Here is a 24683-nt window from a genome sequence, read left to right as displayed (position 1 = left end):
CTGTGTAGAAAATGAGAGCAATAAAAAGCCTCATAAGCCTTATTACTTTAGCATCCAGGCTAAACTATCTATCTCATGATGTCCCCTGCGCACTGATTTGTTGCTGAGATGTTTGTAAGCGGAAACTGCGGCAACAACACCAACAACAACTTCGCCGTTGGAATCTCAGCTCATCGCCTGCCCACAACTATATTCTTCTGAGGGATTACCCCAGACAGCAGGACCGTGTATGATGACTGTCTACAGCTTGAATAGGCCGATCGAAGCATCGCGTTCGATTTTGCGATCTCATATAAGGGCGCGAGGAATAAAATGCAACTCTACTTATCTGTATGTCACTGCGTGTATTATATATATTCTTCAATCAATAAACATAGGTGGCCTCGCTGTAAATGACGTGATTGAACGACACGAACAAACCACCCCATCTCGAAACTGCGGCCCCGGCATCGAGGCATTAGCTGGCAACCCCCTCCGGCATCCGTTGGAGCCGCGACGGCACGATGTCACCCACCATGAGTTCATGTGCACTTCAACTCTGATTTCGGAACAAAATGTTCGGCAGATGAATCCATCTCACATAGTGGCGCAACTACTTCAAGCACCGAGTCTCTATACTACGGTCCACTATTTTCTTTACAATCAAACTCTGAAGGGTCTGTTACATACTGTATAATGTCGTTATTCGTAACTATCTAAGCAGCATACCTAGTAAATACATGTAATAAAATGTAATAAATAACACCAACTAAAAAGCCATCAGTCATGCTTCTTCCTCAACATTTGCCCACCTATCTATACATACACAGCCTCTTCTCACCATCTAGCCAATGGGCAAACATCTCTTTACTCAGCCAACGCCTTCAACACCACGCCCGTCATTGCAAGCACCTTTTCCTCTTCCAACCTCCGCGCCACCAGCTGCAAGCTGATCGGCAGTCCGTGCATCAGGTCAGGTTCATCTACACCCATCTCTGTCAGTAACAGGCCAAGGATAAAGGATAGCAAGGATTAAAAGGCCGTTGCAACACGTACAAGTCGCATGAATGTCTTTGCAGTCGTTGCTGAGGGGCGCGTAGTCAGGCCCATCTACATCGACACCTTCAATCACACTCAAGCCGGTGGGAAAAGACACGGCGGAGTAGTCTAGTACGTTGTAGACTCCGGTGTATCCAACTAGCACAACGTTTGTCAGCAAATTATAAACGAAAACAGGGAACCACTTACCATGCTTAAAAGTTCCATGCCTGACCGTATTAAACGGTATCGTAGGCAGCAAAAGAGCATCAAGACCCGCCCTGTTCCATCTATCCAAGTGTCGGTTCTGAAAGTCTGTCCTCTCCAAGTGCAGCCTCCACATTTCCGCCGTACCCAGCTCCCTCGCCACAGAGTAAGGATACATCTCGTCTCTCCAGGGTTCGCCCGTAGGATCAAGTTGCGACTTGATAGTCAGGCCACCGTCAGCCACAAACATCCGCTGCAGCAGCCGGGCTCCCTCAGCCTGATCAAAATTATCCCACTCCACAATCTCATGCCCAGCTGCCTTGAGCTTGGTGACTGTGTGTTTCAGGGCACGAGTTACAGGAGCCGTAGGCTGAACTATCCCGTCGTGCCACATAACACCAATCCGAAGCTTCTGGGGCAGCTCAACGTCTCTCCAGGGGATTGGCAAACACTTGGGGTCTCTCAACCATGGCTGTCCACCGATAACTGATTTGCTGTACAGCTTCACATCTTCAAGCGTCGGAGCCAAAGGTCCATTGACAGAGGGCACAGCTTCCTGGCCAGGCATGCCAGATCGACAGTTTCGCACGGGAAACCGACCCAGCGACGGCCGAAGAGTGAAAATGCCCGTGCAAGCAGCCGGAATCCGAAGCGAGCCGCCTATATCTGACCCAACACCAATAGGGCTGCCCTTCATGACAATGAGCGCAGACTCTCCGCCCGAGCTGCCACCGCTCGTCGTCCGCCTGTTTCTCGGGTTCAGCGTGCGCCCAAACACGTTGTTTACCGACTCGGCAATCATCATGGCCGTGGGCACGTTTGTCTTGACATAGAAGACGGCGCCGGCCGCCTCCAGCACCTCGACCAGCGTTGCGTCAGCTTTGGCGGGATCGCCCACATGCGTGGCCATGCCCACTGTGGAATCAACGCTCTTGACATTGATGTTGTCTTTGAGCGAGATGGGCAGGCCGTGCAGAGGGCCGATTGGCTGGCCGGTTTCTGCCAAGTGTTCGTCTCGAGCACGAGCCATGGCGATGGCGCGATCGAAGCACGTTTCAGAGAGGCAGTTTGTCTGCATGGGGTCAGCATTGCATTCTTCACCAACAGAGACACAGAGAGACAAAGGCTTACAAGCTGGTGAGCAGCAGATGCTCGCTTGCAAAACGCTCTGGTGACATCCTCTGATTTGAGAGCACCCGAGGATAGTTTCGACACCAGCTCGCTGGCGGTCAGGCTGGTCATGTCCAGTTCTGCTCTGGTAAACCATCCAGATGTCTCAGGCCAGGTCGTCACGTCGTCCTGCGAATCTGGAGGCAGCAGATTCTCTGGAATGCGCCATTCCGGCGGGATAGAGGCCAACAGCTCGCTGCGCTTCTTGGCGCCGAGCTCTTCCCACGACAACTTGACTCCATTGGTCTTGGCCCCGTTGACTCCATTAACACCATTGGTGCTATTAGCACTGTTGGTAATGATTGAGTCTCCAGAGACTGTCATCTCGACTCTTCCACGCTATCAATAATGTTCTTTGGAGAAGCAACAAAGAAAGACTAATAGGGATAACAGAAGAACAGCAAGTAAATTCCAGACAGGGCGTAAAAGAGGAGAGTGTATAAGGTCAAAGTCGGGCTGCCGCTAGCTTCGACTCGAACCACGAAAGCCGTCTCCTCAGCTTTAAAGTATCTCTTTGGCTCCCCGTCTCTCCCCAGATATCTATCGCGCCACTTTCCAGCTGGTCCAATGTCCGCACCGATGCCGGATTTCCTGCCTACGATAAGGTCAAGCCCACAAGTCCCATATCCGCAGTCTATACGACGGGCTTGGTGGCGGCCCAGTGCGGGGTCTTTCACAACTCCGAGGTCAGAGTATCTTTTTGCGATGGGCCCCGTCGCCGGTGTGAACAGCGGTAGCGGTAGTCGTAGTAGTAGTAGTACATGGTATGTGATTCGTAAAGAGAAAAGAGGAAAAGCCAAGATGGTAGTACGAGTTGGTCTGGTCCAGGGGACGGACTGACGAACAAGCAATGAGGGGTTCCTCGATTTCCAACCCCCCAAAGGGGGACGAGGCGCCCTTTTTGCTCCACCAACGATCGCGCGCTTGGCGAGGAGACACACATATCACGGTAGGTTGATTGCCTGATCAGGCATGGGCCACGACGGCCTTTCGGGGCAAGTCGTGGTACAATAAGGTTCTGATATCTCTGTTGTGGAGAGTCCCGGAACTGGAGCAAAGAGGGGGGGGGGGCCGTGCTTACTAGCCGGTGGCTTGATGCTAGGTATGCACCCCAGTTTTTAGCTGGAGATGCTACTGGAGCACTAAGAATGGGTAATGCTGTAGAAAGAATGTGCTAATCAGTTGGCACGGCGTGGATTTGCTTGCTTGGGCAATTCTCGATGATACCATGTTGCCCGGATGGGTCGCCCACTGTGATTGCATTGATATCCCGTCTCGTCGACCTGCAGATTTCCAGTTGCTAGCCTGGTTCAGCTCACAAGCGCGGCAATGAACAAGTCGTTTATGCAAGTCCATCTTTATTAGGTTTACAAGACTTGTCATTGCAGGGCGTCGCCCATCCATGTTGAATGCAGCGTCAGTCTATGGGTATCAGCTCTATCAGTCTTGAACAAAGAGTGAAACATGTTTGGAAGCAACAAGAGTTGTTACTCGTGCTCAAGAGACGTGATGCCTTGTATGATTCTTGCAGCTCTGCACAATAAGTTGTCAAAGATTCTCAGAATTTCAGCAAACATCTCAAACAAGCCATCAATGAAATGCTCTAAAATAAGGCAACACAAGAGCCAAAGAGAGTGGGCTGGTCCTGCACATGTATGCCGCCAAGCAGCAAATATTGCGTAATAACGCATGACGCATCAAACCGTAGGTGGTCCGTAAATCCGAGAAACATGTCTTTCTCTCAATGCTAACTTGATCAAGATACATTGTATATGAGATATGAAAAGTCCTTGCAATGCTGATATCTCATTCGGCCAAAACTTTCAAACAACACAAACCAAGAAAAAAGCGCAAAATCCGTTCCACCTTTTCAAACGTGTTTTTCCATACTTTTTGCTGGCTCCATGTAATATATTCCTCCAGAAGAATAAAAGTAAATAGAAAAACTCCCTGTTCCTTCGCTGTCCCTGCTTAAAGATAAAAGAGCACTAAAGAAAAAAGAAGAATGAAATATTGCTGCCTGACTCACCCAGCCTAAGCCAGACTTTTCAACTTCCAGCGTTCTTCGCATCTAGCCAGGCCATCTGGATATCTTCTCACTCCAGCATGGCTACAGTTATGCCAGTATGACCTCACAACGTCACATTGCTGCGTCGAGGTTGCGTTCATCCCAGCTAAATACGCCGGAACAGCCATGTGGATGTAAAACTGCGAGGATGACGGCGTTGCTGCGATAATCTGACACGTCCGGTCCACCGCCTGCGAGATTGTGCTCTGCGTGGACGAAGTTATGGGTTCACCACCGGCCCGGGTTAGCACGGCAATGACAGCAGCGCAGCGATATGCGTCAGCTGAGCGATCCCAGTCAGAAGTTCCCTGCCCCAGGCTTAGCAGCTGCTTGATGGCAAGAAAGGCACTATTGGTCGGACTAGAGGCAACCTCGCCGCTGGCTACTTTAGTAAACAGCTCAAAGGTCTCTGCCGCGCAGCCAACAGTGCGGAAGAAGCTGTCAGTCAGCAGCTCGCGGTGCCAGTCCTCAAAGATGAGGTCCGTAGTGCCCCGGATGATGCTGCCGCAGGTGTCGAACCACACCAGGCGCACCACCATCTCGCCCAGGCCCGTGACGCTACGCGACAGGTTGTCCAGCTCGGCCCGGCTCTTGCAGTGGTAGTCCAGCAGCGACTTGGCCCCGTACAGATGGCGCTGCCAGTCGCCGAAGCCGCTGTCACACACCTCGAAGAAGGCAAAGGCCGCGATGCCGATGAAGGCAAAGGGATTCGTCGCCTTGAGCGCGTCCTTGAGGCTCATGAGCGCGTCCAGGCGGTACCGCGCCAGGCTCTCCGACTCCCACATGTCGGCGCGCTGCGGATGGCCGTCGATGCGGGCCTGCACAAAGTCGCGCAGCCGCGAGATGAGCCGCAGCGCCTCGACGGACAGGTAGTGGTTGCTGCGCAGGGCGTCGCCGTCCAGCGAGATGATCTGCTGGCACAGCGTCGCCAGCGGCTTGATGAAGCTGTTCTGGTCGGCCTCGGACCAGCTGATGGGCGAGGCGTCGTCGCCGGGGCTCGAGGCCGGCCGGTCCGGCGACCACGAGTCCGAGGCGCGGTCTGGCGGCGTCTGGCCCGAGTCGCTGGACCGCGAGATGGCCGACTGGGACCGCGCCAGTCTGGAGCGCACCGCTGTCGACGAGGGCGCAGAGGCCGGCGACGATGCCTCCTTTACGGACGAGCTGGCGCCAACCCAGATGACGCGCTGCGGATAGCCGCCACATGGCACCCCGGCGGCGACGCACTGTTACACGCACAAAAGTGTGAGCAATCGTCTCTCATGTCTCCAAAAAGAGTAATCAGGATTTCGAGATCAAGATCATCATCATGATATCCGCGCAAAAGGGGGGGGGATGGGAAGAGAGAGCCAGCTTCACGGAATCAGGGGCCTACCCACTTCTCCGCACGAGGGCCTGTTCAGATCGCATTTCACGTTTCTTAGCTTGCAGCTGCGACAGTCCCGGTCCCGGCGCATGCCGCGAGGCTTTCCGACTGGCTTGCTGCGCTGCTGAAGGACCCCATCGTTGGTGTTGGAAGCCATTCCCACATCCAGTTGCTCGATTTGGTCAATTGCCAGATTGGGAAGGCTAACAAAAAAAGAGGGTAAGAAACATTTGGCACAAGAGCTAGGGGGGTGGGAAGGGGGAGGGGGTTTAGTGGGCGTGAGCGAAAAAAAGCCAAAAAATAGAAAAACAGAAGGAAGAGGAGTAAAAAGAAGAAGAAGGGAAAAAAGAAGGTTAGTAAAAAAGGGAAAAGGTCAGGGGGGGAGGGCAACTATGGCGAAAAAAAATTGGCGTCTAGCAACGCCCGCCGTAGGGCATTGGATGGAAAAGCGTGGAGGATTTTTTGGCTGCTCTTTTTTTTTTTTGCTGCGGGGGTTCGCAGCGCGGACCGGATCTCGTTATCGCAGCTCCATAGTGCGAGCGACTACGGATATCAACTCCGTGGACTAATAGATACTACTCCGCATGGACATGATACTGCCGTGTACTATATACTGTGGCCAGTAGGAATGTCTGTTGGTTGTGTGTAAAGGATGAATGGAGCCTCGATTCGGGCTACACTTGCGCCGGGACCCCCAACCCAGCTACCCCAGCTTTTTCCCATCTCGAAGAGGATCCTCTCGTCTGCTTCCCCACGTTTCTGATTAACGGGAGCCGGTAATAGCAAGCCTATTAGTGCTATATAGTTGGCTGGTGACGCCTCGTCGTGGTGGCTTGCGGCGTGTGATAATGGGTGAGGGGGACGACCCTTTTCGATTTCTTGTTCCAGAGTTCTTAGCCTAGCCTAGCGGAGGGCCCTGCGTTTCGACAGCATGGAAACACGCTCGCGCTGCAGACAAACGACGCTAAGGCTGTCCATGCCAGGGATCTCGCCTCGGCCAACTTTCGAGCTGAACTACCGTCAAGCCCTGCCGGCAGTTTGGTTCCAGCGGGAAGGCTCTAGCAATCAGTCTATCAGTTTATCGCCGCCTCGCATGGCCAGCAAGTGCTGTATCTGAACTGATAATCTATTCGTATTTGCACCAAAGCAGATTGGAGATAGCGGTGGCTGAGAGGCGGTGGCTCTTATCTGGCTACTACGATAATGCTACTCCCAAATAGCACCAGTCACTTTTTTTTTTTATCCGGCCTTGACTCCGTAACAGTACATAGTCTTAGCCGGCAACGGCGCGTCAACACGGTGCGACTGATCATCTCTTTCTCTGGTGGAAGTCCAAACTCATAAAGATCCACCGAAAACCCTCGTCTTTCGGTCACTCTTGAGAAGGGGAATCTTGGCTTTAGATGCTTGACACGCTGTTGTAAACTCGCCTTGGCCTTATTTGCCGGCGTTTGGCGCTGCCCTTGTCTGAAACGTTCTTCTACATACTTTTTTCTTCTTGCTTCTTGTCTCTTCGCTCTGCGGTTTGAGGTTTTGGGGGGTTATTAATCCTCCTCGGCAGTTCAAGATGGTGTCTCAAAGGATTCGCGATTACCTGCACACCGATTACCAGCCTGGAGAGCGCACGCTGTTGCGCAAGATTGACTTTTTCATCTTGACGTTTTGCTGTCTAAGTTACTTTATCAACTATGTACGCGTCTCTGCTCTGGTCCTTCTCGTTTGCCAATTTGTGTGAGTCAGCTAACGCTTCAACCAGCTTGATCGTTCCAACCTCTCCAATGCCTATGTTTCAGGAATGAAAGAAGACTTGGGCTTTGTCGGCAACCAGCTCAATGAAATCAACACCTGCTTCACAGTTGGGTAAGTGGTTACTTTTTACTCATCGTCTTCTGATTCATCCATTGACAATATTCATTCACCACAGCTACGTCTTGGGCCAGATCCCGTCCAACCTCTCCCTCTACTACATCAAGCCACGCATCTGGTTCCCCTCCATGATGCTCCTCTGGGGCGGCCTCACCATGGTCACCGCCTCGGTGCACAAACCCCAATCCATCATGGCCATTCGCTTTTTCCAGGGTATCTGCGAAGCCTCTACCTTTGTCGGCACGCACTACATCCTCGGCGCCTGGTACACTGAGCGCGAGCTCGGCAAGCGCAGCGGCATCTTCACCTCGTCTGGCCTGGCCGGCACCATGATTGGCGGCTTCATCCAGACGGGCATTCACCAAAGCCTCAATGGCCGCGGCGGCCTCGCTGGTTGGCGATGGCTGTTCATCATTGACGGCCTCCTCACCGTCCCTGTTGCGCTGTACGGCCTCATCTTCTTCCCAGACACGCCTCGTAACACCACGGCATTTTATCTCAACGACGACGAGAAGCGCCTGGCTGTGGCCCGCGTACCTGTCATTGAGGAGAGCTCGCCCATCACTTTGCGCTTCCTCAAGAAAGTGCTTACGTCCTGGCAGTTCTGGGGCTTCGTCATGCTCTGGGTCATTGCCGGAGAAACAGAGTCCTTTTCCAGCAACTCTCTTCTCGCGCTGTTCCTCAAAAGCAGCCCTACGCATAAGTATAGCGTCCCCCAACTGAACAACTACCCAACCGGCGTACCAGCCGTTGGCATCGTCTCGACCCTGTTTTGGGCCACGTTGACTGATTTCCTCAACGGCAAACGCTACCTTGTGGGCTACTGGATCGGCATCGTTGGCATTGCAACCTCCATCATGATCCTGGTGGCCTCTCACCACCCTACCAGCTCGGGCTCTACCCCGGTAGTAATGGCTGCTTACTACATTGCCGGTTCCGTCTACGCGTGCCAGGCCACCTTTTTCGCTTGGTGCAACGATTCAATGCGTTATGAAGAGCACGTTTTCCGTGCTATTGTGCTGGCCGCCATGAATCTAGGCAATAATGCCGTCAACGCTTGGTGGAGCATCATCTTCTACGGCGCCGACATGGCTCCTTGGTTTACAGTGAGTTGTCTTTCATCTTGTTAAGCTCTGTCCTCTTTGAGATGCCTGGTTGCTAACTTTGTTTGTGCTATTAGCGCGGTATGTGGGCCATGATTGCTTGCTGCATTGCCCTTGTCATCTGGACGGGCGTGCTGTCTTACCTGGATCATCGGCACAGAAAGACTATTGTGGAACTTGATGAAGCTGGAGGTAGCCTCAGCATTGTTGTTGACGGCAAGGAGTGATTTGTGTTTTGCTTTTGTGTGCTAAGTAGGCTTTTTTTGTTTGCTGTAATTGATTAATACCTTGTGTGGCGTGTTTCTGTACATCTATTTAGCAGCCTATTTTTAATCTAATGACGCGTTACGAGACTTGGATTGCAATCTTGGTGTTCATTAACTACCGTGAAAAGCTGTCATTAGAATCAGTTGATTTTCTCATACTGATACATTGAGCTCTATCTAAATAATATGCGGCAATTACGGCAATTATGTACTCATGTTTGCGACTATTACTACCGACGTAGCATTCAACTGCTGCACAGAGAACAGAAACAAGCACACGGACTGCTGTACCCTTGCCTGAAATACTAAATGAGAATTGCTACAGCGTAGAATACTACTGCCTACTTTTAGCCACTGACAGCGTTCCGCGCCTAGACGAGCAGTCCAAGGTTCAACTCGAAGGTTCAGCTCACATTTGGCTATCAATCGTACCGCTACCTACCTTGGATGACACCTTGGCCTTCAACTCGCTTGCAAGAGGCGTCGAACCTCGCCCGCAATGGCATTCCCAGCCTCCTTCGTCCCAGCATCACCTCCCATGTCCTTTGTCCGAATGCCGAGCCCACCAGCTTCCTTCGAATCAAATACTCTCTCGACAGCCTTCTCAATGGCCGCTGCCTCGTCCACAAGCACGCATGAATATCGCAACAGCATCGCCAGACTGAGAATCTGGGCAACCGGGTTAACCAAGTTCTTCCCAGCAATGTCTGGAGCGCTGCCATGCACCGGCTCGTAGATGCCATTGCATCGTCCCTCTCCAGGAATGCCAGAAATACTCGCGCTCGGGAGTGTCCCAAGACTGCCTACGATTCCACCCGAGATATCGGACAAGATATCGCCAAACGTGTTGTCTGTGTGAATCACGCCGTTGAAGCCGCGGGGATTCTTGACCATCAACATGGCCATGCTGTCCGCGAGCTGATGCCGCAGCTCAATGTCTGGGAACTCCCTCTTGAAGACGTCTTCCGTGACTCTGCGCCAGAGTCTGCCGCTGGCGAGAACATTTGCTTTATCAGCGCTCCAGACAATGGCTGGTCCACCCCCGCCTTTGCCATCACCATTCTTCCCCAATATCTTGGCTACTGCGGCTGATACACGAGCACACCGCTCGACTTCTCGAGGCTCATACACCCACAAGTCCGATGCAATCTCGGGCTTCTCGACTTTGTCCCCAAAATAGGCACCACCGCAGTTTTCTCTCACGACGATAAACTTGGTGCCTTTAACAATCTCAGGCTTGAGAGGCGAGGCTTCCAGCAGAGACGGCACGAGGATCTCGCACGGCCTTAGATTGGCAAATGCATCCAGCTTGTGTCGAAGGCCCAAGATACCAGCTTCTGGATTGGGCGAAGCATTTGCCCACTCTGGCCCGCCCACGCTGCCAAATAGCACCGCGTCACTCTTGCTGGCCTTGTCAAGAACTTCCTCTGTAACTGGGACGCCGTGCTTGTCGATGCTGCTTCCGCCGACGAGGTCAAAAGTGCGCTCGAATCTGAGGTTGGGGCGACACTCTTCCACGACGTCGAGCACTTTGAGGGCCTCGGCCATGACTTCGGGACCGACGTGGTCGCCTGGAAGGACCAGGATGCGGAAGGATTGAGCCATGGTGATAGTACTGTTGTAATTATGGATTTGCGGATTTGCATACAATGGCAATGGTAAGATTAGGCAATAGGCGTGAATAAGCAATTGATAGCCAGACTTTCTATCTTTTCTGCTATACAATCGTGGAGGCTTACGGTAAGCACTGCCTCTTACAGTCGCCCCGTTGGAACCGATTCTCTCGTCAAGCTCTCACGGACCTGACATCGGCGCATCTGATCCGAAATCGGCTCTTTTGTCGAGATGTTTGATCGAATTACACTCCCCAATGCCAAGTGATATCCATAATCGTCATCACGACGAGCTACCAGGCGACTAGCTAGCTAATAGCGTTCACTTCATCTTTGGTCCATCGGAACTGTCCAAACTGCTTCCCCCGCATGGCCCCCAAACGCTTCCCCACACAGCCGATTTGATAAGTAGACGCAAGTATCTAGTCTAGAGTGAAGAGTGGTTCTAGCCGAGCCGGCCTAAATTGGCTCGAGAAACGCCCGCACTGTGTGTGGCTTCGGGATGTCTCTTTATGCACGTCGCCGGCTTACGCCCTCGAGAGGGGTCCGTTGTGATACATGAAATCAGGTTTTGATATTCGCCTTATACAGCATCTTCATTCACCAATCTCAATTTCTATATCCTAACTAACCCTCATCTCATCAGTCTATATCGCTTTCTCTCATCAAAATGGCGTCAAACCGACTCGAGGGCAAGGTAGCCATCATCACAGGCGCTGCATCTGGCTTCGGCAGAGGTATTGCCACAAAGTTCGCCCAAGAAGGTGCCAAAGTTATTGTAGCAGACCTTTCAGAAGAAGCCGGTAAAGCGGTTGCTTCTGAGCTTCAAGGCACCTTTATACGCACCGATGTCACCCAGAGGGCCGACTGGGAGGCCGTATTGGCGCTGGCCATCAAGGAGTACGGACATCTGGACATTGTGGTGAACAACGCGGGCGCAGCTTATAGGAATAAGGCGACAGAAAGCGTCACTGAACAAGAATTCGACTTGGTGATGAATGTCAATGTCAAGTCGATTTATTTGTCGACCAATGTCATTGTGCCGTATTTCTTGAAGGAGAATCGCCCTGGCAGCTTTATCCAGATTGCATCAACGGCTGGCATCCGGCCTCGTGGTGGACTATCATGGTACAGCGCATCCAAGGGAGCTTGCATCACGGTTACGAAAGCGCTGGCCTCTGAATACGGCCCCAAGCAGATTCGGTTCAATGCCGTTTCTCCAGTCGTTGGCATCACGGGAATGTGAGTATAAATGCTGTCAGCCGTCTTAATCTCTGACTCTTGCTAACTATGTGATACAACAGGACTGATCTTTTCCTTGGAGCTACTGATATATCCTCTTTTGTCGCGACAGTTCCGCTGGGTCGACCATCAACGCCAGCAGACATTGCCAATGCCTGTTGCTATTTGGCAAGTGATGAGGCGTCTTTTATCACTGGTGTCAATCTTGAGGTGGATGGTGGACGATGTGTGTAAAGCTCTAATGACCCATAGATTATGAAAAGCATTAATCATACTGCACTTTGTTTGAACTTGAATAACCATGTTTACTCTTGAATCACATGTTGATGCGTAAGGAGACGTGGATTTTACGACGAATTACTACACCATTTTTTTAGCCATCAGGTAGGACTATGCGTACATAAAAAATAGCAGGCTTGATAGCGCACAAGCAATCTCAAATTTGGAAACACTATCTTGAAAGTCCAAACTTAGCTAAATTTACAAGCCTTCAAAAGTAAAGGTTCCTGTCTTTGTGACCATGTACTCGTCTACAGCCACGTCCTTTCCACTCTCCTTTCCGGATCCGCTTTCCTTAATACCTCCAAATGGTGATTCGGCACAAGAGTTGGTGCCCGTATTCTAAACACCGAGCTTGCATCAGTAAAGTTTTCCTTGTAAAATGAATCATGTAACTTTGACTTACCAGACCAATCATACCAGCCTCTAGCCGTTCAAAAAGCCTCCAAAGCCTGTCCACATTCTTTGTAAAAGCATAGCTAGTCAGTCCCATGGCCGTATTGTTGGCCCTTTGAATGACTTCCTCCTCTGTGTCAAACACCGAAATTCCCAACAGAGGCGCAAATATCTCATCCTGACTCATGAGCATATCATCGGTGACGTTTGTCAAGATTGTAGGCTTCATGAAGTAACCGCCTCCATTTGCCGATTGATCTCTGAGCCCCGTGCCAACTACCATCTTTGCTCCCTTGGAAATAGCATCCTTGGCCATGTCTTCGGCTCTGTCGAGACTTCTTGGTGTCGTGACTGGACCAAGAGTGGTGCCCTCTGTCATTCCGTGACCAATCTTCAGTTCAGATACGGCCTTTATGACTGCATCGACAAACTTGTCATAGACTCCTCGCTGAACGTAGACTCTATTTGAGGAAACACAAGCCTGGCCTGCGTGACGCCACTTGAGTGGTATGAAATGCTGCATCGCTTGGTCGAGATTGGCATCATCAAAAACAATAAAAGGGCAGTTTCCTCCAAGTTCCACCAACGCCTTTTTCAGGTTCTTCGCACAATGACTCGTTATAATCTTTCCAACCCTTGTGCTGCCAGTGAAAGTCACCTTTTTCACGAGCGGATGGAGACAAAGCGCTTCTGCCAATTCCGGCGTCCCATCAAGGCTCGTCGTCAGGACATTAAGTGCACCTGGAGGGAAACCAGCCTTCAATGCCAATCGTGCCACTGCGAGAGCTGTGATTGGTGTCTCGGGCGAGGGCTTGACAACCATGGTGCAGCCTGCAGCAAGGGCTCCGCTCGCCTTTCTGAGAATCAGAGCAATAGGAAAGTTCCAAGGCACAAGAGCGGCGACAACTCCAATAGGCTGCTTGATTGTGATTGCTCGTCGGCCAGGGACGGCGTTGACGATTGAGGCTCCCTGAATGCGCTCTGCTTCGCCTACAAACCACCAGGTAAAGGTGGTGCCGTAGTCGATCTCGCCATAAGCTTCTGCGAGAGGTTTGCCAGTTTCGTAGACCAAGATCTTGGCGAGGTCATCCCGCGCGGCGACAATTTCTTGATGCCACTTCAACAGCGTCTGGGCTCTTTGTCTGGGAGTCCATTTGGAGTATTCTTGAAAGGCCCGATGTGATGACTGGACTGCGACGTCGACGTCTTCTTCCCGGCAGTCTGGGCACGATGCCCAAGATTTACCAGTTCCAGGGTCAATGACATCGAAGCGTTTGCCTGATTTGGCGACTACCGTCTGCCCATCAACGACACAGTCTAGATCGCCGAGGCTTGCGTTGGCCAAAGTAAAGGGAAGCTCACTGCTGCCCATGGTTGGTAACTGCAGTGAAAAACAATTGATAGAGTTATGAGTATGACTAGAGAAGTTGATGTGTAAAACAATGGTTTTTCGTTTTAAGTCACCTTCCGTATCTTTCTAATTGTTTTTACTCGTCTGCTTCTACGCTCTTTGTCATTTCCAGCACTCAACCTTTGCCCCAAACCTGAAATATCAGGTCCGATGTCATTCTGCGGGGATAATGCGGAGGCCAGTGGAACACTCCACGTCCGTCCAAACAGTGCGGTGGAACACGCCAAGTTGATTCTAACAGTGCGGGTCGAACGTTTTTCAATCTTCGAAAACTCCCCCTCCGGGTGGCTTCCCGTTGCATAAGCCACCAGCTACGCCGTAACAAGAAGGGAATCTATCGCCATCTTTCCGAGCGCCGGGGCTATTTTTGCGGCTGGCGATGGCTTCATTAGCTTCACGGGCTCTTGCCGAATTATCACAGGGGCGCAAGTAAACCGTATTAGGCAACTTTTCATCTGGAAGGTTATCTTCTCCTGTAGACTGAGATGATGGAGATGATCTATAAACGCTAGATCATCGTATTCTCGAAAACTTTTGGCTTCAGCGAGGTCGGAGATTGCATTCAGATCGGCCAACTTTTCCTCAACGCCACCTTTTGGATCACAGGATAAGAAGAACTATTTCGTGACGGTTGGCAGCGGCTCGTTGCGGTATGCCCACAAGTCCTTGTTTCATTCTTCCATCTCCAAGTCTAAGAAAGTCTATCCACTTGCCAATCTATGCATCTATCCGCTGCGATATGTCATGTACGACCATTTACATGGCTGAGACATCCATGTCACAGCCCCGTACGTCGACCAATCTGTCCTACCACCCCTCATGCGACTGTGTAGCTGACCCGGCTGATACCTTTACTTCTTCCGATCTTCTTCACAGTTGTTGCGCCGCACAGATCAGTCGTGTCGACGTGCGTTCCGCCACAGGGATACACTTCAGCGCCTACGATGCGCACAACGCGGAACTTGGTCTCTCCTGGGGGCAACAAGCTTCGGTCCGGGATCAACCGCTCTAGGCCTTCTCTCTTGAAATCGTCTTCCGTCCAGAAGTCAATCTCCACAGGCATTGCGCGGCGCAGATAGTCGTCTACGCGCTCCTGGATCGGCTGCTTCCATTTGCCCTCAATGAGGCCACGGAACTCGCAGGCGGCGCTGTCGGGGAAATGAGATGCTTTGAGTTCATCGAAGCCCTCAATCTCCTTCTCCAGGAGATGTCTTACTGCTGATCCGAGGACGTGACCGGCAGTATGCAGTCTTGAGTAGAGGAGGCGCTTCTCTGCATCGATGGACTGCTCAACAACATCGCCGGGCTGAAGTGTTGTCGCTGTTGAGTCTTTGAAACGGCCGAGATGCAGCACCAGCCCGTCGTTGACAACGTCCATGCGTGCTGCCCTGATGTTGATGGAGACAGCAGGAGACGCAACAGATGTGATTGATCCCTCATCTGAGGGCTGGCCACCGCCCTGAGGGTGGAAGATGGTCTCCTTGGTTACGACGACATAGTCGTCATCCCCACCGTCCTTGAAAATGGCGCGGTTCTGCTCCTCTAGATCGGAAAACGGCCGTATTGAGACCACTTGAGTCTGCAGATTGAGCAATTTTCCGTCGTGGTGAAAGGTCAAGATGGTCCCGGATGTCTGTTCAGAGGCCATGATGGGTGCTTATTGCCAAGTTGTCGTCTCTTCCCAACGCCTATTGTGGATTATAGAGATATGTCGCTAAACGCTATTCGCAGCACTGTAACTCAGCGTCGACATGCCATTAATATGAGCGTTTCGTTGCTTCGATAAGGCATTCCCGCTTTTGTTGTCGATTTTAGTGTGGGGCTTGCGCGCCCTATTTGTCATGAATTTACAGCGGTTTCTGAGTCATGGTCCTGGCTTGCTGAAGTTAGATAGGAACGTCTTGTTGTTTAGCCGACGAGATAATAATATGAAAAAGGACAGTAAACCATCAAAATGTCAATTCAAAATGCCAAATTATTCTTTTAAATTCTTCACCTTAAGCTTCTGCTGGCAGGTTGGGTTGGTGGCTTAAACCAGCTAGATCAATGGGCTTACTATGCGGCCCTCGCTGAGAATAAGACAACAGGTGCAATCCGCGGCCATATACTGATTTTTTTTATTACTAGAGACGTTGGCGTCAAAGCAAAATGACAAACGTATGTGTGAAGAAATAAGAAATGACCATGAGGAAAATGTGAAGTCTGATGAAAAGCGTGGAGCTCCCAGCTATGACTCTATCATGATCATCCTAACTGTAAGGCATGTCTCGCTCACAGTTCAAGAAGGTACTCATGCCGTCGACAGCTTTACATGATTACTTTAATATTTTATATTATTTCTGAGTTCTTAACAAATTATGTTAATTGATATAAACTCCCTCATCTTTTATTAACCTCACGCATTACCGTCTGCATTACTGTTGAGACACAGAGAAGAAGCACGCATGCATAAGCTCAAACAATGGTATCTTGAGTTTATGAATCCAAACAGAAGAATATACTTCAACAGTAAATGACCAGCCGATGTGGGAATCCGTAGTGCTGGACTTGACTGCTGTTTTGACATATCAGCGCAGAATTAAAGGGGAGATAAGTCATACCCTATGCCTCATGTGCCATCATAATCGCTGTTTCGGCATTACTTAGGCGAATAATTACCCCAAACATTCGAAGATTGTTTGATAATATTATATTATATTAAGGTATGATATGAAAACATGAAAAAGCCCAGCGTTGCTGACGCATTTTGGTCACGAAATAGCACAGGAATATGCGACAATACCAGCTCGTAAATAATGAAAAGACTTGCCTGCAACCGAATACAACTAAGCACGAAGAGAGAGAAAAACGTTAATTCTTCTCTTCATTGAGTGGCTTCCTTCCGTAAACCGCCTTGAACTTGTAATATGCATGAGAGTTGTTCGACCGGATTTCCCGCCGCAGCAGGCTGATGTAAACCAAGATTTCTTCTCGAGTCCATCCGAGTGTGTTTGCCATGAAAACAATGTAGCCCTCAGTGTCCTTTTCAATGACTAGTTGCGCAAACTGGCCGAGTTCCTTCATCTTGGGGTCTCTGGCCCAACCTCCTATTGGCATCTGCAGAGCAAAGATTGTTAGAGTGAATCATTTTGCAAAATTTTGTCCTAGGGGGGAAAAAAATGGCATGTCACTTCGAAGCCAAAAACTCACCTTGTAATTAAATTCCTGAATATCGACAAAACCAGCCGCCTCCATCGATTTTCTCTGTGTCTCGTCTTCAACCACAGTGAAACTCCTTCCAATCTGTTTACCACCGTTGATAAAAAACTTGCCCCATTGTCCCAAGGCGCTTGTCTCTGTCACAGTCCCATCATCGCTCGTAATGATGGCTGACGGCTCCAATATCTCAAAATATGCGCCCGGGCGCAGCACGCGATATGCTTGTCGCATCAGGGCGTCCCAGTCTTGAATGCTGCCCAGGAGCCATCTTATGTGGACATAGTCAAAATGCTCGCTGCGAAATGTCCAGTCTTGAGTACAGTCTTCAATCTCACTATTTCCATTGATTGTTAGTGAATCCAAAATAAAGCACGTTTAGTAAACTCACAACTGGAGATTCGCAGGCACCCAAGTCGGCTGAATTGGAGAAATGTCTGTGCCTATGACTTGAGCATCGGGAAATTCATCGGCAAAGTCGCTGTAAGACGTCAGTATCCATTCTGCTAAGATTATCCGAAGGGCATCAAGTGCTCACATAGCCCATATGCCTGTGTGAAAAAAAGGGATTAGCTTTATGAAAGATGAGAGAACACTTGTTATGAGCGAATGCTAACCTGTTCCAGTGCCTACATCAAGTGCTCTCTAGTTGCGAGACATATGATGTCAGTATTGTCATGCAATTTGCGCCTGCGAGCATATCAAACGCTGGGCAGTACTGACTTTAATCTTGTCTTTTTCGAGGGGAGCTAGATACAGCCTATCTCTCATTGCCATGCAAATAGCATGGTGGCTGCAGCGTATCAATTAGCTATTATCCAAATATCTTTGACCAGAAATCTTTATTGTCAATAATAATATTGATTTGGGTCGTTAAACTTACTTGATATCAAGTGATTCGCTAGCTGCCTCATCGTTGGACTGCCTGTTGCTCTTGGTCAATCCGCTGCCTGCAAGTCGCCAAACCGACTGGTGGCTCACCAATACTGAACAGAGCCCATTTCGCTGTGAAATCTGCGTCCATTAATCTCTCTATACTGCAGGATAGTCGAAGTTATCGACGCGGTTGAGCTGTCCGCATCTGAACCAAGGGCAGAGTCGCCATCATCGTCGTAATCGTCGCCTTCTTGTTCGGCAACCTGTTTGCGTGAGTATTCACCTGAAGCAGATGCTGCCGAAGCGTATGAGATGCACCAACCTCTTGCCAGTGCGCAGCTGGGAGGATGCCGTCCGAGGGCGCTGCTTGCTGTTGCTGACTGCCCTCTATTGATACCCCCTGCGTAGGCGAGACAGGCGATTTGGGAGACTTGGGCGACTTTGCCATGATTGCTCGGCAGCGAAACAACGCAGTGCGTGCGCCTTTTTAAGATACCGCCCCTAGCTCTTCTATTTCCTTTGTCGTCTCTTCAAGTCTTTTCTCTTTTTCCTTTCTATTTCTCTTTCTCTCTGCCCTTCCCTCTCGTCTCTCAATTTGTTTAGTTAATTACTTGTCCCAGGCTCAATTGTGGGAGTCGCTATTAGGGGAGCACGGTGCTTGGGCAAGCTTCGTTGCAAATGATGAAATCGGATGTTGGAGTTCCGCAGCTCAGCAGCTTGTATGTCCTCCAATCGCCCTTCTCAATGTCATGCGGATGAGCAAATGATTGAGTAAGCACATGCAGTTACTTGCAGCTGCGTTCGCCTTGTCGCACAATCATGCGTCGCTTTGTCTGCGAGTAGAAAAGTCGCGGGCGCCCTGCCTAAACGTACGATTCAATGAGCTAAACAGCTGGTGCGTCTGTGGCCTGCTTGGTTGCTTCAGCTCTGCCGTCGCTAAGAAAGTTCTGGATGCCCGCAGGATGCTCGCAACAGTCATTCGCATTCGCGTGTCATTTATCAGATTGAGTCGGCCAAAAGTCGGTTGTTCATGCCACCTCCTACATATGTATGCAACGCAACGTCAGGTCGTCTAGAAGCAGATGAGAAAAAAGCTGAAGCCAAATCAGGAGCGCACGCGAGGGAGGGATTAGGCGCTGGGGCCGGGAGTGTGTGGAGAAGAGACAAAGGCTTCTCCGCCTATTGTTGGCTGGCAACGCTATTAGCCTGGACATAGTGCAATTTAGCTACAGGAAGCAAAGGGGCCTTGCTCCGCATTGTCGTTGTTACGCGGTTATCGACGAGTTTTCCGCAAACTAAGGAGAGTCTAAGCTGCCTGATGCTGGTCTTCCCTCGCGGCCCGTGGTCGTGCATTTGCTTCGGGATGGACAGTTCGCGGATTTAATTTCTGGGTCTCTGCTCTTTAGCAGACGTAATTCCCGGGGACTAAAATAAGGAGAGATACAAGAGGCCAAGCTTGTTGTGGGCTGCCGGGCGATCTCCGACCGAGGCGCTTGAGTTCAGCCCATTGACACTTGACAATCGCTAGACAGGGCATAAGGAAGCAAAATGTAACCAGACATCGCTACAAGGCTCAGCTAAATTTCCCCGGCAAGTTTTTCTCCGAACTGCAGACCTGCAAGCTGGCTAGCATCCACGCTGCATGTAACGCTGCAACATGACGACCCTCGTCAGGTCTCCAGCTTCTAGAGCAAGTCCCACTTCTGGGTTTACAGCACGTTGTGATGGGTATAGAAACACCCCTAGCATTAACACTAGAAATCTGTTGGCGAAAGAGCCGGCGACGGATGCGGCGGATTCGTTATTGATAACTTATAGTAAGTAATCAATTGCAGTAATAGTTCAGATAGTCGAGATGCGCGCGGCAACTCACAGAAAGGCAACACCACGGCTTGCTGCAATTCCGCCTGTCCGAAATTCTACAGCCAAACCGTTGTTTAATTGCGAGAAATGATGCAAACTTCTCGTGTTGTCGTTTAGCTAACCGTTTCAAGCAACTACCACAACACGAACAAAAATACAGTGTCTCAAAGTGATTCCGACGAATTCAGGGCAAACCTATGTATTGGTACGCGATCGATTTTATCAGCTGCGCAGCTAATTTATAGATAATAAATAAAGTAAGTAAGATATTTTGTAGTTTATTCAGGTTCAATCGAAGCCGCACACCGACTATGCCTCATCCGCAACTCCACGTCCGTCGGCCTTTTCCTCTATTCTGGATTAATAAACAATAAGCAGAATCCCATAGGTTACATTGATTCTACGAGGGAAAAAAATGTGCAAATCTTTTTAAATGGTACACCATGCCGGTAGCCTCGGTGGTTCTCTATTGTTTGAGGGTGCGTCATCTATTAGGTACTACATTACATTCTATCATCCGCTTCGTAGCTCATTTTCTGGCCCTGTGTCTCTTCTAGACGTCTTCAACTATTACTTGTCTTACATCTCCTCTTCTAGCCTGTCTATTTCGACAAAATCGCTGTCGCCTTGGCCATCTCGGATGGATCGGCCAGCAGCTGCACGGCAATCTGGGCCTCTGCTCTGGCCACAATCTCGGTCTGCGAGTACGCCAAAGCCGTATTAGCCAAATTTTTGAACAGAGGCTCGTGGTTAAATGCGCAGCCAGCTCCAGATGCGTTGGGGCAGATGCCGTAGTTTGCGTGAAGCACCGCCTTGGCCGCGCTGGTCAGTTTGTGTGTGACAGAGTCAATCACAGGATCCTGCACCCACGAGGCATCTGTCGAGGCGGGAGCAAATGTGCTGGATGGAAAGTTGCCCAATTGGTAATCAGGTGTCTCGGTCAAGTCGATAAAAGCCTGTCCGAGGTAGGGATCGACCTCCAGAGATGGGTACTGGACATCGTGAGAGACGCTCTTAGGGAGGGTGCCGAGAGCAGCGCTGACAAAGTTGGCCACGGAGTTCAGGTCGGTGGTGTAGCGTGTGCGCATGTCAATCGTGATATCGAGCTCACTGATGGATGTGTTGCTGGGCAGGTAAAAGGAGACTCCGGGCGTGTTCTTGAGAGCGTTGTATGTGTTGATAGACAGCACCAAGGGGCCCTTGGTGGCATCTGAAGCATGGCCACCGGGGCCATTCATCGTAATAGCTACGCCGTTGGCATCGGTAGTAGCTGTGAAGGTGACGTTGGGATAAGTCGAATCGAGAAGCTTGGCAACGGTGCTGTTAACTGTCGCGAGACTCAGGCCAGCCACGCCAAGATCGATGACGGTCTGCACAATATTGGTTGCATAGACGCCAACATTCTCAATGCTAACGGCGCTTGAGCTAGTTCCCGGCAGCCCAGTCAGATTCTGTACAATACTCATCGCGTTGTAGGCCTTTGCAACCGCCTCAGAGTGTGTGCTGCCCACGAAAGAGGTAAAGTAGTTGAGACGGGCGTTCATGGGCTGGATAGCGCTCGTTGTCGTAGGATGTGCCATCAGCCAAACATCTGAATCAGCAAAGGCGTCCAAGTTGTTGAGCTTGAACTTGCCTGCTGCGTTCTCTTCGTCGGGGGTTCCGACGATGATCACGCGGCCAGGGATGCCGTAGTGTACCAATGCTTCACTGGCAAATGTGGCCGCTGAGATACCATTGAGGGCAATGAGGTTGTGACCACAAGCATGGCCAATGCCGACCAGGGCATCGTACTCGGCCAAGAAACCGACAGTGGGCAGAGTGCCTGTGAAGCCGGATGGTCTGTTATCGAACTCGGCTCGAAAAGCTGTAGGGAGACCATTGCTAGCGTAAGCCGATCCTGACACCGTCCAGCCTGAGAGTGAAGAAAGGTAGTTGACGATGCGGTCGTGTGCATGAGTTTCGTCAAGGCCAACCTCTGGGTCGTTCCAGATCTGCTGGCCAATGGATAGAAGGGTTGGCCAGTTAGTACTTGAGCTGGACTTCAAGAAAGCCGGGAGATCGGAGAGGTCAACAGTTGACTGGGCCACCGCTCCAGCGGCAGCCATCAGGACTGTTGAAGATAAATGCATTTTGCTTTGAGGCTGTGAGTCTCAAGTGTAGATGAGCTTGTTTCTGTTGCTGCTGCTGCTTGTCTCTGATGAACGGCAAAGAAGCAAAGATCAGCGGCTCTCTTTATACTGGTCGACTACTTGGCGTTCCCTTGCATCATCAACTATGGAAAAATTCCCCCTTGCCACTCCGTACAGGGTCTTGGCTGATATGGGTTCGAACAAGGTTGTTCGCACCTCCTTACAGCTCTAGCCTCTACGTGAGCATGGTTCAAGTGTGTTATAGTATCTACGATAGTATCTATTCTATTCCGGGAATACTGTCTTGGGGGTACGGTGGACTAGCTGCCCATGGCGTTCTATCATTATCTATATAGTTCGTCTTCTAAGAACACACAACACACGAGTAACTACAAGGACAAGTTGCTATTAGTATAAGTCTGGAATTTGGATGCTTGATGTTTTATTTGTTAGGTATACTCCTAGATAGCACAAAGAGGATCATTTAGGAGGACGTAGTTGCTTAACATCGATATCCCCGGAGGCATCGTCATGTTATCGCTCTTACTTGAGCACTAGAAGCTCGAGCCCCTTGGCAACCTGGACATCTTGGCATACCCAGTTCTTCGGACCTGGGCTCACCAGAGCAACTCTGCTCCATAGTAGAGTCCACTTTCTTACACGACTACATCTCGTACCTGCTCTAGAGAGCCAAGTTAAAGTGATCTGCAGAGTACACCACATATTCTCCTGGGCCGGTTCCGCAACGGGAATGACGCCGTAAGCCCTAGGCTTGGCAATTCTAACTAGCGGGCGTGTTAGTATTGCTAGTGTTGCGATGCCTATGAACAACGTGACGTAGAAACTAAAGCCCAGGAGGTATTCTATGCTAGGCAGAGAGAGGTAGTTTCCCAAAGATCACATATCAAGTGCAAAATCCAGCTTGTTTGTTGGGGAGACGAATGTTCTATAGTTTCTCCACGTGTAGTTGTCTATCCGCCAACAGGGATACAATGAGCGGGAGATCCAACGTAATGCCTGCTTCTGAGGAGATTCCGATGCTCTGGAGAAAACAAAGGGGCCCGCGGACAATAGTCGTCCAGCGCCATGTGGAGTCCATCGGGTCAGTACTCGGCACAACTGGAAAAAGGGACGTCGGCACCTTTGGGTCTAAATAGGGCGGCAGTTCCTAGCGTAACCACTGGAAGCATTTCTGTAAATTTTGACACCAGTCGGCCTGGACTTGTACGGATTTAGAAAAATGCCAATCAAAGGCAGCGGGAAAGCAAACAAAACTCGTCGTCTTCTATTCAAGTTGACGATATTCAAATGCAAGATTCCTATAGTTTCTGCCCATTGAAGAGGCATCAGGCAACCACTGAATCTCGGTCGCTTTTAATTACCTATTACTGAACGCCCACATAATAACCTTGTCATAAGCAACAAGTCGCAGCGGCAAGGGCCGTTGCGCTTACATTACATACGCGATTAATAATCCCGTTACACCGACGTTAATTTAAGACTACCTACTGATTTTTCCTCAGAAGCCGTTGTGGCTAATAATATTTTGTATTCATAATGGTGGCGATAATTCATGAGGATAGGAAGATGCTCTATTATATGCAAGCTGACGGTGGCTTGCGTGAATTTGCGACGGACTACTCCTTACACTAGGAGTTCGTCCGGAGAATTTATCCTTGCCATAAAGTTGCCAATAACATGAATTGAATCAAGATTCAGCTGCAAATTCTAGTACTTTTGCACGCCATTCATCTTCCGGCCAACACCTATAGGTGCCGCCGTACAAATAACCATGGAGCGGATATGGGCCGGTAGGACTTCCGGAATAATACAACAATGCACCGACACACTCCGTATACAAATAGTTTGTCCGGCATGATCAACCGGATCAGCAAGCCGTGGCTGTAGGGCAAGTCATATCTCATTTCCGGAAGCATATCCGTACGCATATAAAGTTCCATGATATGTTCTGGACCGGTACTGGCATCGCCTCTTTGGAACAGGGGGTGCTACCCTAGGCGCAGGATGAGAATCCTAGCCAATCACTATAAACGGAGCTGTAGGGATCTGCAGCTACTCAAAAGTCCGTTTGTCTGACACGGGGCGTACAAATATAGCCTTGCAAGTAGCTATGTTGTTCAGTAAACAAATGCACAAATTATCCCTTCTTGCTCTTCAATATCGAATAGTATATCTGATTCGACTAAAGAGGAAGTTCATACGCCAAGAAGAAGAGCTCGGACCACGAAACGCCATATATGATGCGGAAGCCGTTGAATCAACCTACATATCCCACCGCCACTTACGGAGTCCAAAGCCATGTCATGTCTGTCATCTTGAATAACCATTTCCAGAGATCGTGGTGCCTACGGGTGTTACCTTGTGAACTGGGCATTAGAACTATACATATCTTAACAAAGTATCACTACTCTTCTGCTAGGACATGGAATTAAAGGGACATGAAAAACTCCACCGGCTAGGTTACTGAGGTAATACAGATTTTGAGGTTTTTCATGGACTTTGCGCATACCTTATTATGTTCCGCGAGACACAGATGACTCGTATATTCTCGACCACGCACTCGATCGAAAACTCTCAATAAGTTCATTCCTATGGTCA

At 50.1% G+C, this 24683-nt stretch overlaps 9 protein-coding genes across 9 annotated transcripts; 2 read left to right on the top strand and 7 right to left on the bottom strand.

The window, feature by feature from the left end:
- Nucleotides 1-846: 846 nt before the first annotated feature.
- TGAM01_v208148 (hypothetical protein) lies at nt 847-2718 on the bottom strand (the record flags this gene model as incomplete). The annotated part of the gene is made up of 4 exons (XM_018809442.1): nt 847-962; nt 1036-1176; nt 1228-2296; nt 2356-2718. 4 exons carry the CDS (start codon nt 2716-2718, stop codon nt 847-849), a joined length of 1689 nt encoding a protein of 562 aa, XP_018657326.1.
- Nucleotides 2719-4428: 1710 nt separating this feature from the next.
- On the bottom strand, nt 4429-5982 carry TGAM01_v208147 (hypothetical protein; the record flags this gene model as incomplete). The annotated part of the gene is made up of 2 exons (XM_018809441.2): nt 4429-5685; nt 5839-5982. The coding sequence occupies 2 exons, from the start codon at nt 5980-5982 to the stop codon at nt 4429-4431; spliced, it is 1401 nt and encodes a 466-aa protein (XP_018657325.2).
- Nucleotides 5983-7392: 1410 nt separating this feature from the next.
- On the top strand, nt 7393-9021 carry TGAM01_v208146 (major facilitator superfamily transporter; the record flags this gene model as incomplete). The annotated part of the gene is made up of 4 exons (XM_018809440.1): nt 7393-7515; nt 7582-7685; nt 7750-8797; nt 8872-9021. The coding sequence occupies 4 exons, from the start codon at nt 7393-7395 to the stop codon at nt 9019-9021; spliced, it is 1425 nt and encodes a 474-aa protein (XP_018657324.1).
- Nucleotides 9022-9522: 501 nt separating this feature from the next.
- TGAM01_v208145 (3-isopropylmalate dehydrogenase) lies at nt 9523-10665 on the bottom strand (the record flags this gene model as incomplete). The annotated part of the gene is made up of 1 exon (XM_018809439.1): nt 9523-10665. The coding sequence occupies one exon, from the start codon at nt 10663-10665 to the stop codon at nt 9523-9525; it is 1143 nt and encodes a 380-aa protein (XP_018657323.1).
- A 678-nt stretch (nt 10666-11343) lies between these two features.
- TGAM01_v208144 (3-oxoacyl-(acyl-carrier-protein) reductase) lies at nt 11344-12149 on the top strand (the record flags this gene model as incomplete). The annotated part of the gene is made up of 2 exons (XM_018809438.1): nt 11344-11915; nt 11978-12149. 2 exons carry the CDS (start codon nt 11344-11346, stop codon nt 12147-12149), a joined length of 744 nt encoding a protein of 247 aa, XP_018657322.1.
- Nucleotides 12150-12395: 246 nt separating this feature from the next.
- On the bottom strand, nt 12396-13962 carry TGAM01_v208143 (succinate-semialdehyde dehydrogenase; the record flags this gene model as incomplete). The annotated part of the gene is made up of 2 exons (XM_018809437.2): nt 12396-12536; nt 12601-13962. The coding sequence occupies 2 exons, from the start codon at nt 13960-13962 to the stop codon at nt 12396-12398; spliced, it is 1503 nt and encodes a 500-aa protein (XP_018657321.2).
- Nucleotides 13963-14818: 856 nt separating this feature from the next.
- Nucleotides 14819-15649, bottom strand: TGAM01_v208142 (alanyl-tRNA synthetase; the record flags this gene model as incomplete). Its single annotated transcript, XM_018809436.1, has 1 exon — nt 14819-15649. One exon carries the CDS (start codon nt 15647-15649, stop codon nt 14819-14821), a length of 831 nt encoding a protein of 276 aa, XP_018657320.1.
- A 1202-nt stretch (nt 15650-16851) lies between these two features.
- TGAM01_v208141 (hypothetical protein) lies at nt 16852-18520 on the bottom strand (the record flags this gene model as incomplete). The annotated part of the gene is made up of 9 exons (XM_024550263.1): nt 16852-17097; nt 17191-17533; nt 17588-17677; nt 17735-17747; nt 17814-17841; nt 17920-17989; nt 18080-18121; nt 18178-18335; nt 18395-18520. 9 exons carry the CDS (start codon nt 18518-18520, stop codon nt 16852-16854), a joined length of 1116 nt encoding a protein of 371 aa, XP_024404970.1.
- Nucleotides 18521-20537: 2017 nt separating this feature from the next.
- TGAM01_v208140 (hypothetical protein) lies at nt 20538-22064 on the bottom strand (the record flags this gene model as incomplete). Its single annotated transcript, XM_018809434.1, has 1 exon — nt 20538-22064. One exon carries the CDS (start codon nt 22062-22064, stop codon nt 20538-20540), a length of 1527 nt encoding a protein of 508 aa, XP_018657318.1.
- Nucleotides 22065-24683: the final 2619 nt, after the last annotated feature.

Source organism: Trichoderma gamsii (assembly GCF_001481775.2).
Source record: "Trichoderma gamsii strain T6085 chromosome Unknown Scaffold_33.2, whole genome shotgun sequence".
In the NCBI taxonomy this organism is placed as follows: domain Eukaryota; kingdom Fungi; phylum Ascomycota; class Sordariomycetes; order Hypocreales; family Hypocreaceae; genus Trichoderma; species Trichoderma gamsii.
The sequence above is the reverse complement of the archived record's forward strand: the minus strand, read 5'-3'. Positions and strand labels throughout refer to the sequence as shown.